This window comes from Neofelis nebulosa, chromosome 8, assembly GCF_028018385.1.
Source record: "Neofelis nebulosa isolate mNeoNeb1 chromosome 8, mNeoNeb1.pri, whole genome shotgun sequence".
NCBI lineage: Eukaryota > Metazoa > Chordata > Mammalia > Carnivora > Felidae > Neofelis > Neofelis nebulosa.
The window spans coordinates 141,883,928-141,896,517 of record NC_080789.1 but is presented as its reverse complement, the minus strand read 5'-3'; the positions used below and the strand labels follow the sequence as shown (position 1 = coordinate 141,896,517).

The 12,590-nt window shown below is 48.7% G+C and overlaps 1 protein-coding gene across 9 annotated transcripts in view; it reads left to right on the top strand.

Annotated features, from left to right (window-relative positions):
- The window catches only part of WDR37 (WD repeat domain 37), a 79,873-nt gene that overhangs the window by 18,943 nt on the left and 48,340 nt on the right, over positions 1–12,590 (top strand). For all 9 annotated transcript variants that reach the window (XM_058682035.1, XM_058682034.1, XM_058682033.1 and 6 more), the window contains 6 exons: positions 51–147; positions 2,914–3,009; positions 3,339–3,403; positions 6,816–6,951; positions 8,519–8,590; positions 12,013–12,057. In XM_058682035.1, coding sequence (XP_058538018.1) covers positions 51–147; positions 2,914–3,009; positions 3,339–3,403; positions 6,816–6,951; positions 8,519–8,590; positions 12,013–12,057 — 511 coding nt within the window. The remainder of the gene's footprint in view (positions 1–50; positions 148–2,913; positions 3,010–3,338; positions 3,404–6,815; positions 6,952–8,518; positions 8,591–12,012; positions 12,058–12,590) is intronic.

The window sequence follows — 12,590 nt, the reverse complement described above, 5'->3', positions numbered from 1 at the left end:
GAGTTTCTTATTCATTCATTTTAAACAGAATCTTCCTTTTTTTTCTTCAGGATTCTAAGCTGCCTTCCTCGGTTCGCAGTACACTTTTGGAGCTGTTTGGTCAAATAGAGAGAGAGTTTGAAAACCTTTACATTGAGAACTTGGAATGTGAGTATCTTCTGTCCTAATAAGCTTTTGTAAAATTTTGGGTAGACGGTCACCACTGTATCCATTTTGTGTTCTGTAACACACATAGTGGCTTCGAGTGACCCAGATTGATTACCTTACAAGTCACCGGTGGGAACTATGGGGGGCCCCTCCCAGCAGACTCAGGTCAAGGCCTTGGCAGGGCTGTGCTTCTGGAGGTGAGGGGGAGGGTCTGTCTTTTGCTTGTTTGAACTGTGGCAGATTTTCAGTTCTGTGCATCGTGAGGACAGAGTCACGGTGTCTAGAGCCTGCCTCACCCCTTGCCTCAAAGCCCTTCCACCGTCCGTCTTCGAAGCCTTCAGTGGTGAGCATCTCTGAGCCATTCCTAAGGACGTGAGGGAAGGCTGGGTCATTGGGCCAGGCAGGGTGACCTTCCTGTCAGAGGTCCCTCGCTGTAGTCACACCTGCAGGGCCCCTTAGCCATGGGGCTCACGTGCTCACAGGTTACCTTTGGGGTGGGTAGCATTCTGCTGGCCACACTAGCTCATTCAGATGGTGGTTTTATGAAAAACAAACGCTTCCTATAACTATCCCTATACAAAGTATACTGTAAATCGAGAAATTATTGATTCATGTTTTCCTTTAAAATATACTATATTTTGAGAATTTCTTAGTATTTCTTCGACTTATTTTAAAGGTCAATCAGAAGTATCTGTCTATTATTTGTTTATTTTGGAGAGAGAGAGTGTGTGCGCACGAGCTGGGGAGGGGCAGAGAGAATATCCCAAGCAGGCTCTGCACTGTGAACACATGGGCTGACGTGGGGCTCCAACTCATGAACCGGAAGATCGTGATCTGAGTCGAAACCAACAGGAGTTGGACGTTTAACCTACTGACCACCCAGACGCCCCAAATCAAAATAGTTTTTAAATTAGCTGGGCTTTAGTTTTTATTCTTAGATTTTTTTTATAGAAGCAGTGCCTTCATTTGCTTAAAGAATCAAGCAGTATAGGGGCTTCTGGCTGGCTCCATTGGTTGAGCGTCTGATTTCGACTCAGGTCATGATCTCCCGGTTCTTGGGTTTGAGCCATGTTTTGGGCTCGGTGCTGACAGTGTGGAGCCTGCTTGGGATTCTCTCTCTCTCTCTCTCTCTCTCTCTCTCTCTCTCTCTCTCTCTTTATGCTCCTACCCCACTTGAGCTCTCTCTTTCTCTTTCAGAAATAAACTTAAAAAAAAGAATCTGTGTCTCGCTCACTCTCTTCCTCTGCCCCTCTCCTCTGCTTATTCTCTCTTCTCTGTCTCTTAAATAAAAAAGTATCAGCTGTAATGATCAAAGCATTGTTGAGTTTCTGTTGTGATGTAAGGCCTTATTAATATTTTATGAACTCATGTAGTTTGTTCAAGAAAAACTGTAGGATTGCAAATGACTACTGCTGGATGTACTTTGAGTTGACACAGTCTCATGCTGCCTGGCTTTGGTGGCGCCCTGCCTCTGTAAGGTCTGCTCAGAGCCTTTGCCCTTACCCTCTCTGTCACCTGACCTGGCCCCTTCGTCTCACCATAGCCTGAGTAGAGGGTACATCGTCCTGGCAGGTGCACAGCCTGGCTTGGGGGGGATGTGTGGCCAGGTCATGGTCCTGCTGCCTCGCTGTAGTGGCTTGTGCCCTCGGCTGAATCCTGTTCCTTGGCCACGTGTCATTCCTCAACATTGTGGCTGGAAGACAGCCCTGGTCCCGCAGACCTGTTCCGGAGGAGAGCATAGGCACAGGTGTCTGCTGATCGCCTTCTTGATGACCGATGACCTTCCTCTTCATTCTTTCCCTGTGGTTCTGAGACTTTTGTGACTCTCCTTCAATTTTTTTCAAACTAATTCTTTTTTTTTTAATTCTTTTTTTTTTTTTTAATTTTTTTTTTTTCAACGTTTTTTATTTATTTTTGGGACAGAGAGAGACAGAGCATGAACGGGGAAGGGGCAGAGAGAGAGGGAGACACACAGAATTGGAAACAGGCTCCAGGCTCCGAGCCATCAGCCCAGAGCCTGACGCGGGGCTCGAACTCAGACCGCGAGATCGTGACCTGGCTGAAGTCGGACGCCCAACCGACTGCGCCACCCAGGCGCCCCTTTTTAATTCTTTTTTTAATGTCTATTTATTTTGAGAGAGAACGAACATGAGCGGGGGAGGGGCACAGAGAGAAGGAGACAATTCTTCAGCAGGCTCCAGGCTCTGAGCTGCCAGCACAAAGCCTGACGCAGGGCTCAAACCCACGAACCGCGACATCGTGACCCGAGCCAAAGTCGGACGCTTAACCAGCTGACCCACCCAAGCGCCCCAGATTTTTAATCTTTGTTACATATAATCCTTACTTGGCGCTCTGTGGCCCCACGCAGCCATAGTTATGTTTTGTTGTATGCTTTTCCTCCCAATTTCAGTGTTCTCGGCTAGACTGTAAACATTTCACTGAATTTTGGATAGTATCAGGAACATGTTTTTAAGTGTATAGAATAAAGGACAAAGGAGATGTCCTACCTTGAGGTCCAGGAGCCCTGCCCGCGAGCCCTGGGGGCGCAGTCTTGCCAGTGTAGGGAGAGCAGTGGTTCTCAGTGTGTGAGAGGTGTCGCAAGTATTTTGAGAAGTCTGTGAACCTAATATTAGGGTATTATTCATGTCTGTGTTTAGATAATACTTACACATAATATTTTTACACCCTCAAGTTTTGGAAGTGGTGAATATGTTTCAACATAAAAGTTCACGTCTTACCTTTTTGAAAAAACCTTTTTATTCCCAGTGCGTAGGGAGATTGAGACTCTTAATGAACGTTTAGCTGCCGAAGGACAAGCGATCGATGGGGCGGAACTGAGTAAGGGCCAGCTCAAAACAAAAGGTAAGGGTGAGCGCTCCCGACAGGACTGCTGACACGTGACATGTGGGGGAGATTTGGGATTTCATGAAGGACGTGGGTTTGTTTGCTTGCTGCGGTCAGCAGTGCTTGGGGTCCGTAGTCAGGTGTGGGTGGGGGCGGGTGAGGCGGAGAGGGGTGCCAGGAAGCTTGGCGTCTTGTTCCAGCTGTGCTGTCACCTCCATGCCAGCGTGGACAGATGGACCCTCGGGTTTCACTGTCTTCCTGTTGGCAGTGAGAGGTGGGGTTTGCTGTCCAGTCTGTCCCAGCTCTGAAACTCTGCGGCCCTGACTGTTGATTCTCTGTCTCTGCAGCCAGCCACAGCACCAGCCAGCTTTCTCAGAAGCTGAAGACCACTTACAAGGCCTCCACCAGCAAGGTACGCAAGGCGCTGGCTCTCGGGCCGCTCATGTGGTATTTGAGGTGTGCGGACGTGTACCTGAAGTTGCATATTTTCCAATTATAAACATGTAACAGAGAAAGAGGAACTTCTGCTGTTTAGAAAACTTTGATTTTTAAAGGGAATATCCTAGATCTGTGAGATGGCCACAGCATATGGACACCTAGACACTCCCTTGCCCTGGTTCCTGTGAGAGTAAAAGATACCCATTAGTAGCTACAGTGTCTTTTTGGAGGGAAAATACATTTTGTATTGTTATTTGGCTTGATACAGAGGCTCTGAATTTGGAGAAAGGTAATGGAGTAATGCAGTGCACCACAGGCACGTTTTCCGCCACCCACTGTTTTTCTCTCATTTTCTGAGCATTATCCAGATGTGAAGGTCTTGTCTCCAGGGCAAATAGGGACGTATGTGGTATTTTACTTCTTTAAAAATAATCTTGTTCTGACCCTCTTAAAGTGGCAAGGATTTAATTATTTGGGAATAAGTTTGTGAGGGAGTACTGCTGTGAAGTAATATTTTGAAGTAATTCTATGTGCGTTTTTACTTTGAAGCATTTTGAATATACAGAAGATAAATTAGTTACCCAGCCTTAATGAATGTACATTCCTTTTGCTAAACCTGAGGGAAAAGTTGAAATTTGTGGTGAGTCTGCTGTGATGGCATAGTTACTGTCAACTGTTTTTCCAGTTCGTCCCTTTGAGCTTCAAGTTATGTAGCATGACATCCCCAGCGAGATTAACTACAAGTAATAAAGCAGATCCAGTCTTGCTGCTGTTTCTGCTTATTGGAAAACTTTGTTATTTAAAAAATACAAACATTGATTACATTTTCTTGTGTTTCCTTTGATAACTCCAGAGTATAAGTGCTTAGTTAAAAAAATTTTGTTGTTATGTATTATCTAGCTTATTAGTTTCTAAGTTTTTAATAAATTAACATCAGAGTTTTCTTTGAAATGTATTGTGAGACTATGTTCTTGCTCGTCTTCTTGTTATATTATCTTAAATTATATTGTTTATTCTTGTGGACACAGCTTATGTGTACAATGTATATGGTCTTAGAATTCAGAAACTTTCTGACCATTTCTGAAGTAGAAGATGAACAGATTGTATAAAGTTGTCCCTTACTAGGAATAGTAAAATACAAGATTTGGACAAAGGGAAGGTTATATATAATAATACTCTGCTTTAAAAAAAAAACGTTTTAGATATAAAGTGCCCTTTGTTTTAGATACTAGAAACTTATCTCAGTGTATAAGAAACATATCAATGATCTTTATTGTGCACATTGAAGAATAATAACGTAAGATGTTACCTGAAGGTTGAAGAATGAATCTGATCCCAGAATACATTCTGATCCGTGCTGTAGTGTGTATTCTTGGCAGTAACACTGAGTGCGTGTGCAGCAAGGAGGCCTCGTTACTTGCCTCCTGACTCAGCCCTGAAAGGCAAGTAGTGTGTACATGGTGGGATGGTGGGAAACGCACGTGTGTTCAGCAACCAAGAGGTCTTCCCTTCCTGGGCGGCTGAGGACAGGTCGCTGGTGTCTGTCGGGAGGGATGCCTGACCGTCTAACGTTAGAGAAACTTGTGAAAATGTTCACACGTGTTTTTACAAAGATAATAGCTCGCATTGTGAAAAAAGCCCTTTCTGGTCTTGTTGGAGTAGTTTAGATTGTATGTTAATGAGAACGATAATTAGGGTGACAGGTGTAAGCATCACTTTGTCATTTTGTTGTGCTTCTCTGTCATGAACACTGAGTAATTCAGTCTTTTGTGGGGCCTCTTCGCAGTAGTGAAGGGGTCAGCATTTTTAAAAACAAAGAGTTAATAGGTATTCAGAGTGTAGTGGGCATTTGGAAGCAACACGTGATGTGATTTGTTACGGTGTTGATGAGCTGCATGTGCTCTGCTTCCAGAATTCCGCCAGAAATGCGGTTGCCATGAGTATTGAGTGGTGACCTTGTGTGGTTCCTGTCCGAGCGGGGTGGGTGAGGGAGGAGTGTGGTTCCACTAGCTCATTTCTCCTCACAGTGAAGTCTGTGTCACACACAGCAGAAGGCTTGGAAACTGAACCGTACTGCCACTTCCTGTGGGGCAAGCTGTGCACGTTCCTAACCACTGCGTTCTTGAACATCCGAATGGCACCTTGCTCCAGCAAAAGCCCTTTTCTGTGTTGGGAGGGACGGTTCTGCTAGTGTGGGTGGGGGAGGGGCTTTCAGAAGGAAAAAGAAGACGAGGAGTTTGTGTTTGTGCAAGTCCTTTGGTAAAATGCAGACCGAGTCAGATGGAGCCTGTCGGTATTACTGCCGGAAGAGTCCGTCTTCATAAACATTTCTAGTCGCTCTCTGCAGCGGAGGATGGTTTGAACGTTCATACCCGAATTGACGGAAGAGTGGACTGTGTTGTAATGTGTTTATACTAAATAAGAATGAACTTTGATTCATTTTCAGGGCTTCGCCAAATCCGTGTTCCAAATAGCTGTTTAACACCACTGATTTTTCTTTTTCGTTTGATTTTACAGTGTCATTATTCTGATTAATTTCCATTATTCTGATTTGCTTAAAAGCTGAAAAACCATTCCTTTTCTCTGAGAACAGTTTAAAAAGCAAACTCTGAAGAGTTGTTTGTGTTTAATTAGTTTCTTGCTCACGCACTTTCTATTTTTCCTTGTAAGAGAAAGTGAGACTTGTTTGCCGTGTGTATCGTACGAGACGATGCCTCACCTCGTGTGCACCTTTGTGGTTCTCCTGTCTGTTCCCGTCAGACTGTGAGCTGCCCGAGGCCAGGGCCTGCTGTCGCTCTGTGTGTGTCTCCTGGCGCAGCGCCGGCACCGAGCACGCGCGCAATAAACACTGTTGGACAAACCTCATCTGTTAGAAGTGTCGTCTTTGGATTCCTCCCCACCTTGGGCTCTTTTCCTCCTGATAATACGTGGTTGGTGTAAATGACCAAAAATGGGAAAAAATGAAAGTTCCCCAGTAATAAAAGGTAGTGTTAAGGGTGTGGGTATACTTTCCTGGCTTCTTCATGTCCTGGTAGCTTTTTTTTTTTTTTTTTTTAAAGAATTTGGAAATTTTGTCTGCTGGTTTGGATTTGTGGAAGACACTCGCAGTGTGTAAATAGGCCCCTCTTCCTCGTCACGGGAGGACATACGTGGTTTGTGGGGGGTCGGGGGTCTTCTGAGGCCTTAGGACGGCCTTCGTTGTTGCTTTGTGACACCCAGCTGGAGGGATGCTGCTGTTTGCGTTTTTGTTGTGTGCCCTTAATGCTTTAAATATCCTGTTCAGGGGTGTATGACGTTCAACACATCTTTTTCCGTTTTACCTTTTTTAACTTAAAAACATTCGGTCAGTAAATCGTCTACAGTGCTCCTTCCCGTCACGGTTTTAGATCGTCTCCAGCTTCAAGACCACCACGTCGAGGGCCGTGTGCCAGCTCGTGAAGGAGTACATTGGCCACAGGGATGGCATCTGGGACGTCAGTGTGGCGAGGACACAGCCCGTGGTGCTGGGCACCGCGTCTGCCGGTAAGTCCACAGCCAGTCGCTCTGCTTGTCGGGCGTGACAGCCGGTGCAGATGACTCCCTGCGGGGTGGGTGGCAGAGTTGGCCCTGGAAGCTGGTGGGAGGCCGAACAGTCCTTGAAACCAAAGCACTTGGCCTTGTTGTGCTCCGTCAGGCCTTGCTGCTGTCGGCAGCTGTGACGTCAGGTGTCCAGGTGAGCAGGTGCTGGCTCTGTGATTGCGCTACCTGTGTTTACGGCAGCATAAGGTAGATTGTCTTTTGAACAGGCGAGGTACTTTCTTGTTACAGTCGAGCGTGTGTCTGCTTGAGTTGTGAGGTACGGCCCAGGGAAGGGCTGTGCGGTCTCTGAAGGGGGCTAGCTGTTCTAGGATTTAGGTGGAGGCATGGGTGCTGGCAGCCCTTTTAGCCTGTGGGACTCCTGGGGCAGGTGTTAGAGACCCTTTTTTCTCATTAAAGAAAAGATAGGTTTTGAAAGCTATCCAAGGTGCGTAACCTAATAATACCCTTTCCGACCAAAATTACTGAGGTTAAAAATGGTGCTCACTTATTGAAAATGATTTTTCCAGGTACTTAGTAGATTGTGCTTTTTTTTTTTCTTCTTTAAGTTAGTTTTGAGAGCGAGAGAGAGTGGGGAGAGGGACAACGACAGAGAGGGAGAAAGGATCTGAAGCAGGCTGTGTGCTGATAGCAGAGAGCCTGATGCCGGCCTTGAAGTCATGAACCTTAGATCATGACCTGAGCCGAAGTCGGACACTCAACTGACTGAGCCACCCAGGTGCCTCACTAGATTCTGCTTTGTTTTGTTTTTGAAAAAGTTTATTTATTTATTTAGAGAGAGTGAGTGAGAGGCAGAGAGAGAAGGAGAGAGAATCCCAAGCAGGCTCCATGCTGTCAACACAGAGCCTGATATGGGCTTGATCCCACAAACTGTGAGATCATGACCTGAGCCGAGATCAAGAATCAGAAGATTAATTGACTGAGCCACCTGGGTGCCCCTGATCTGCTTTTTAATAGAAGTAGAAAATTTTACAGCAGATAGAACCATGAATGAAGAAAGTTGACTTGTTTAAAATTATGTTCACTTGTGAGCACTCCCCAGTGTTTTAGAAATTCCCTTACAGTTAAAAAGAAAGAATGAAAGGGTCTGTTTCTGGTATCTCTGAGATCTCGTTTGGATAATTGACATTTATTTTTCAGATTTTCTATTATGTAAGAGGAAAGGCCCAAACACATACGTATGATCTCAAATAATTTGTAACTGGAGTTTTGCATTTATTTACTGTGTGATGATCTGGAAAGTGTTAATTCAACAAAACAGTGAAGCTGTGATGGGTTAGAAGGGCCCTGGCGAGGTGCAGTCAGTGTGACCATGTGCCATGAGTCCCAAGTCCCTGGGTATCTGTTTGCCACCCCCTTGACCCGGGACAGGTCACCCACTTCTCCTGTCTTGGAAACGCGGTTTCTGATCTAGAGTCGGAAGAGATACTAGTGGTAATGTAACTTCTCACTTTCATTTGAAGACTGTAGAATTGGTGGTGGGTCAGTCACTCCTGTTCTTTGGATCTTGCAGATCACACGGCCCTGCTGTGGAGCATAGAGACAGGGCGGTGCCTCGTCAAGTACTCAGGCCACGTGGGGTCAGGTGAGTGCTCCGGGGCGGGCTGTGCCTTGTGCTGGGAGGGCACTGACCTGGCTGCCCACCGGTTGGGCCCTCGCGACGGGCGTGCCGCCTCTGGCAGGGAGCCTCAGGAAGGGACCGCTCTGCTGCCCTGCATGCAGAGCAGGACCTGTCTGCGCTTCATATACGGGCGCCTAGAAAGCCACCTGTCGACAGCTTTGGAACTGAAGTGTGGACATCGTCTGCGATCGTGTACTCGTTTTAGAGGTTCTCTTTCGGCGTGTGCTCTGCACATGTCAGGGCCCAGGGAGGGATGCTGTGTATCCCGGGCTTCCTGCCGCACCTCCTGTCGCCGCCGGTACGGCCGCTCATCCCCTCCTGTGAGCCGCCCCTGCATGCTCCCTTGTGTCCTACCGCGTCTCTCTCACTTCCCTCCGGGCGCCTGCTGTGCTTCCCTCCTCCTGGCACGCCCTCCACTCCGGTGCCTGTCGGCTGCTTCCTCGTTCACTCTCCCCTGCCCAGCCACCGCCGCACCCCTGCCCTTCGTAGACGGCCCGGGTGTGCCTGCCCTCCGCTTCTTGGGCTTGGGTGCTAGCCCTTCCCTGGGTGGGGGACGCATCTTGTCCTGTCTGGGCTGTGACCCACACTTTCCCCTTTTTTGGGGTTTCGTTCCCACGGGGTCCCTCAGCATGTGTCTTCAGTCCACTGCGGGATGGTGCCCAGGCGGGGGAGGCAGTGCTCACGGCGCAGGGAGGCACTGTGGCTTGTTTCCTCCGCATGTTTATTCCTTGAAAGCGTTTATAAAACGAAACACGTGCACATCATCGGAAAATTCAGAGGGTATTAGCCAGCCCGTGTAGACAGTTACAGCACTTTGCTCCCTGCCCTCTACTCCATTTCACTTCCCTGAAGGGAACTAGTGTCGACAGCATTACGTATTCTGCTCTTTTCTTTCATTTTTCAAGTAGTCTCTACCCCATTGTGGGGCTCAAACTCACGACCCTGAGATCAGGAGTCACACGTTCCTCCAGCAGAGCCAGCCGGGCACGCCCTTCTTCCGTTTTTCGAAATAGCCTATTTTATTATTTCTGAGTGTTGGAGTTTTAGACAAGTGCTTCCTCCTGCTGGAAGGAGGGCTGTCTCCCTTGCCTCGGATGAGGTCCTCCAGTCTTGTCCTCACCAAGTGGTGACAGCACAATTCTCGTTACTCATGGCTATGTGTGTATTGTTCACAGCTGCTTGTAACGTGCCTTGTTTTTTCTTCTGCCTGGTTTCTGCATCCATCCCTGACTCATCCCTGTGCTCCTGTGTGACGTGCCTTTCCGGTGGCCATACTCGGTGCGGCATCTCTGTTCCTTTGTTGTCCCTTCCCTGGAGCTTCCCCTCTCGCTGGACGGCCTGGACACCTAGCTCTTCACCAGCCACCCTGCGCACCTCTCACCCGTGTCCTCCTGCCCCAGCACGTGGGGTGCACACCGCCCTGGGCGTCAGGAGGCTGGGTGACGGGAGGTGGAGCGCTGATGTCTGGCCTTCCCTTCTGGGGTGCTGTCCTCACAGACACCGTGTCTGCATTGCTCGTGTCCTGGCTTTGGTCTTTCCACTAGGTGGTGTTGCGATGACGTGGCCAAGGTCCCGTTAACCTGAAGGGAGTGCCAGGTGGTTTGCCGTGTGTGTCCTGCCTCGTGCTGGCATCACCTGAACAGAGGACCCTCGTCCCCTGTGCCTCGTCCCCTCTGCCTCAAGAGTCACGTGCTGGGCTTTGTGGCTGCCCCTGCCCGACCCCCAAGTAGAGCCCTCTTGTGCGGGGGATGGTGCTTCTTCCTGTTGTTCTTTTATGTTTGTGGTAAAGTTAGGCACACAAACCATTTAAAGATCGGGTGCCTCTGAAGCTTGCTGTGAAGAACATTGGTCTCTGGTGGCCTCTCCCTTTCTGCTCCCGGTGTGGCCTCTGGGAATTGAGTTAGCCTCGTGTTGGGGGTGCTGCACATCTTTGGAGAAGGTGCTGGCAGGGCTCACCTTCCTGTTCTGCCTCAGCCACGGTCAGCAGACCCTCTGCCGGGGGACGGGGCTCAGTTTTGCTGCAGCCCGCCCCCTGCCGGGCGGCACCTGTGCGCACGGGCCTGCACGTCCCCGTTCAGTGGCGCCGTCCCTTCGGTGAGCTGGCGCACGGTGTGCATGTTGCAGCTGTGACAGTCGTGAAGCGCCTGCTGTGTGCCGGGTTCCCGGCCGAGTGCTCCGCACGTGCTCTTTCATGAAGCATGTGTCACGGCCGTGAGGGCCACCTGTGGCACTGGTGGCGCGTTGAGGTTTGCAGGGACGTCGAGGTGAGAGGTGGCCACGGAGCTTGCCGCTTGCTCCTGGCCCTAGGAGCGTCCTGCCGTGTGTGCATGTGTGTGCGTGCATGTGCACAGGGTCATGACAGCTTGCTGCCGGTGCTGAGGAGGCTGTGGTGTCCACCTGCTCCTCCCACACTTACCCTTAGTCTACACTCGCTGGACTTTTCATTTCCTCAGGAAAAGAGAATTCCCAGCGGTGTAGCTGGCGGAATCTTTCTGAAAGAACTTGCTTCATTTTCTGGAACTTTCTGTGCACTCTGTCCTGTCGTGTGTTCGCTGTGTGGGTGTGAGTGCTGGCTCCCTCGCAGGGTGGTCCCAGCAGCCAGGCTCCGGCCTCTGCACACTCTGGCTCCTTCTTCTGTGCACCCCACTCCTGCTCCTTCTTCCTGCGAAGCACCTCGGTCCTCCCACAGCTGGAGGAGGGGACCGTCCGTGTGGATCCTGACTCTCTCCGAGCTGGCGAGGCCTGCCGCCTCTGCTCCCGGGGTCTCCTGGAATGGGACGGGAGGGAGGGTGGGGAGTAAACAGTGTCCCTGCTGTGGTCTGTCCCCATCTGTTGTCATAAGTATGGTTTCTCTTTCATCCTGATTCATTTTTCACTCGAGAGGACTTCCTTGTCTACAGAAAGAAGTAGATTATTAGTGTTGTTTTTCTGTATGTCTTATATGTCAGTAATTTGATCATTCATGTTCAGTGAGTTTTTCATGCATCTCTGCATTTATTCTTAGGTTAATTGGGTGGGAGGATCTAATATTGAAATTAAGTTTTTTTTAATTCTTTTTTTTTTTTTTTTTCCAACGTTTTTTATTTTATTTTTGGGACAGAGAGAGACAGAGCATGAACTGGGGAGGGGCAGAGAGAGAGGGAGACACAGAATCGGAAACAGGCTCCAGGCTCCGAGCCATCAGCCCAGAGCCTGACACGGGGCTCGAACTCACGGACCGCGAGATTGTGACCTGGCTGAAGTCAGACGCTCAACCGACTGCGCCACCCAGGCGCCCCATTAAGTTTTTTTAATTCTTAAAGTTACCTTGTAATGCATGTTGTTATGAGAAACGTTGATGGTATGTCGTTATTTTATACCTGTTTTGTCATGTTTTTGTTTTGCAGTAAATTCTATCAAGTTTCATCCATCAGAGCAGTTGGCTCTTACTGGTATGTTGATCTTTTTCTTCTTTATTGAAGAAAGTTATAGATAATTTAAAAATAGCCATAGTCGTTCCTTTCTCGTTGGTCCCTTCCGTAAAAGTCAGGTCATCATTTTGTGAAATACTTGAGGAATGGAGGAAGGAGGACACATCAAGTGGCACTTGCTTCACCTGTAGTGTATTGTCAGGTGAGCTTGGCTCTCCCGGGAGACTGCATGTGACCCACCCTGAGCTGGTTTTTGTGAAGCCCTTGGTGGTTGCCCACTTTTTGCTCGCACCACAGAGGGAACTTGGTTTTCTGAACACCTGTCATTACTGCGAGTTCCTAATCCTGCGTGCATCTGTAACAGAGGAGGGCAGAAACAGTAGCCCAGGTCACGGCAGTCTGCAGGACCAACGTTTTTCCTCCTTTCTGGGCGCTCCTCAGTGGTGGCCGCGTGGTTTTGCCGTGATTTTATGTAGTAGTTTGTACAACAGCTTCATTGTTGAACTGAGGAGTCTTCCAGTAAAATTGTCTGAAGACTGCTGTGACTTTGGGGG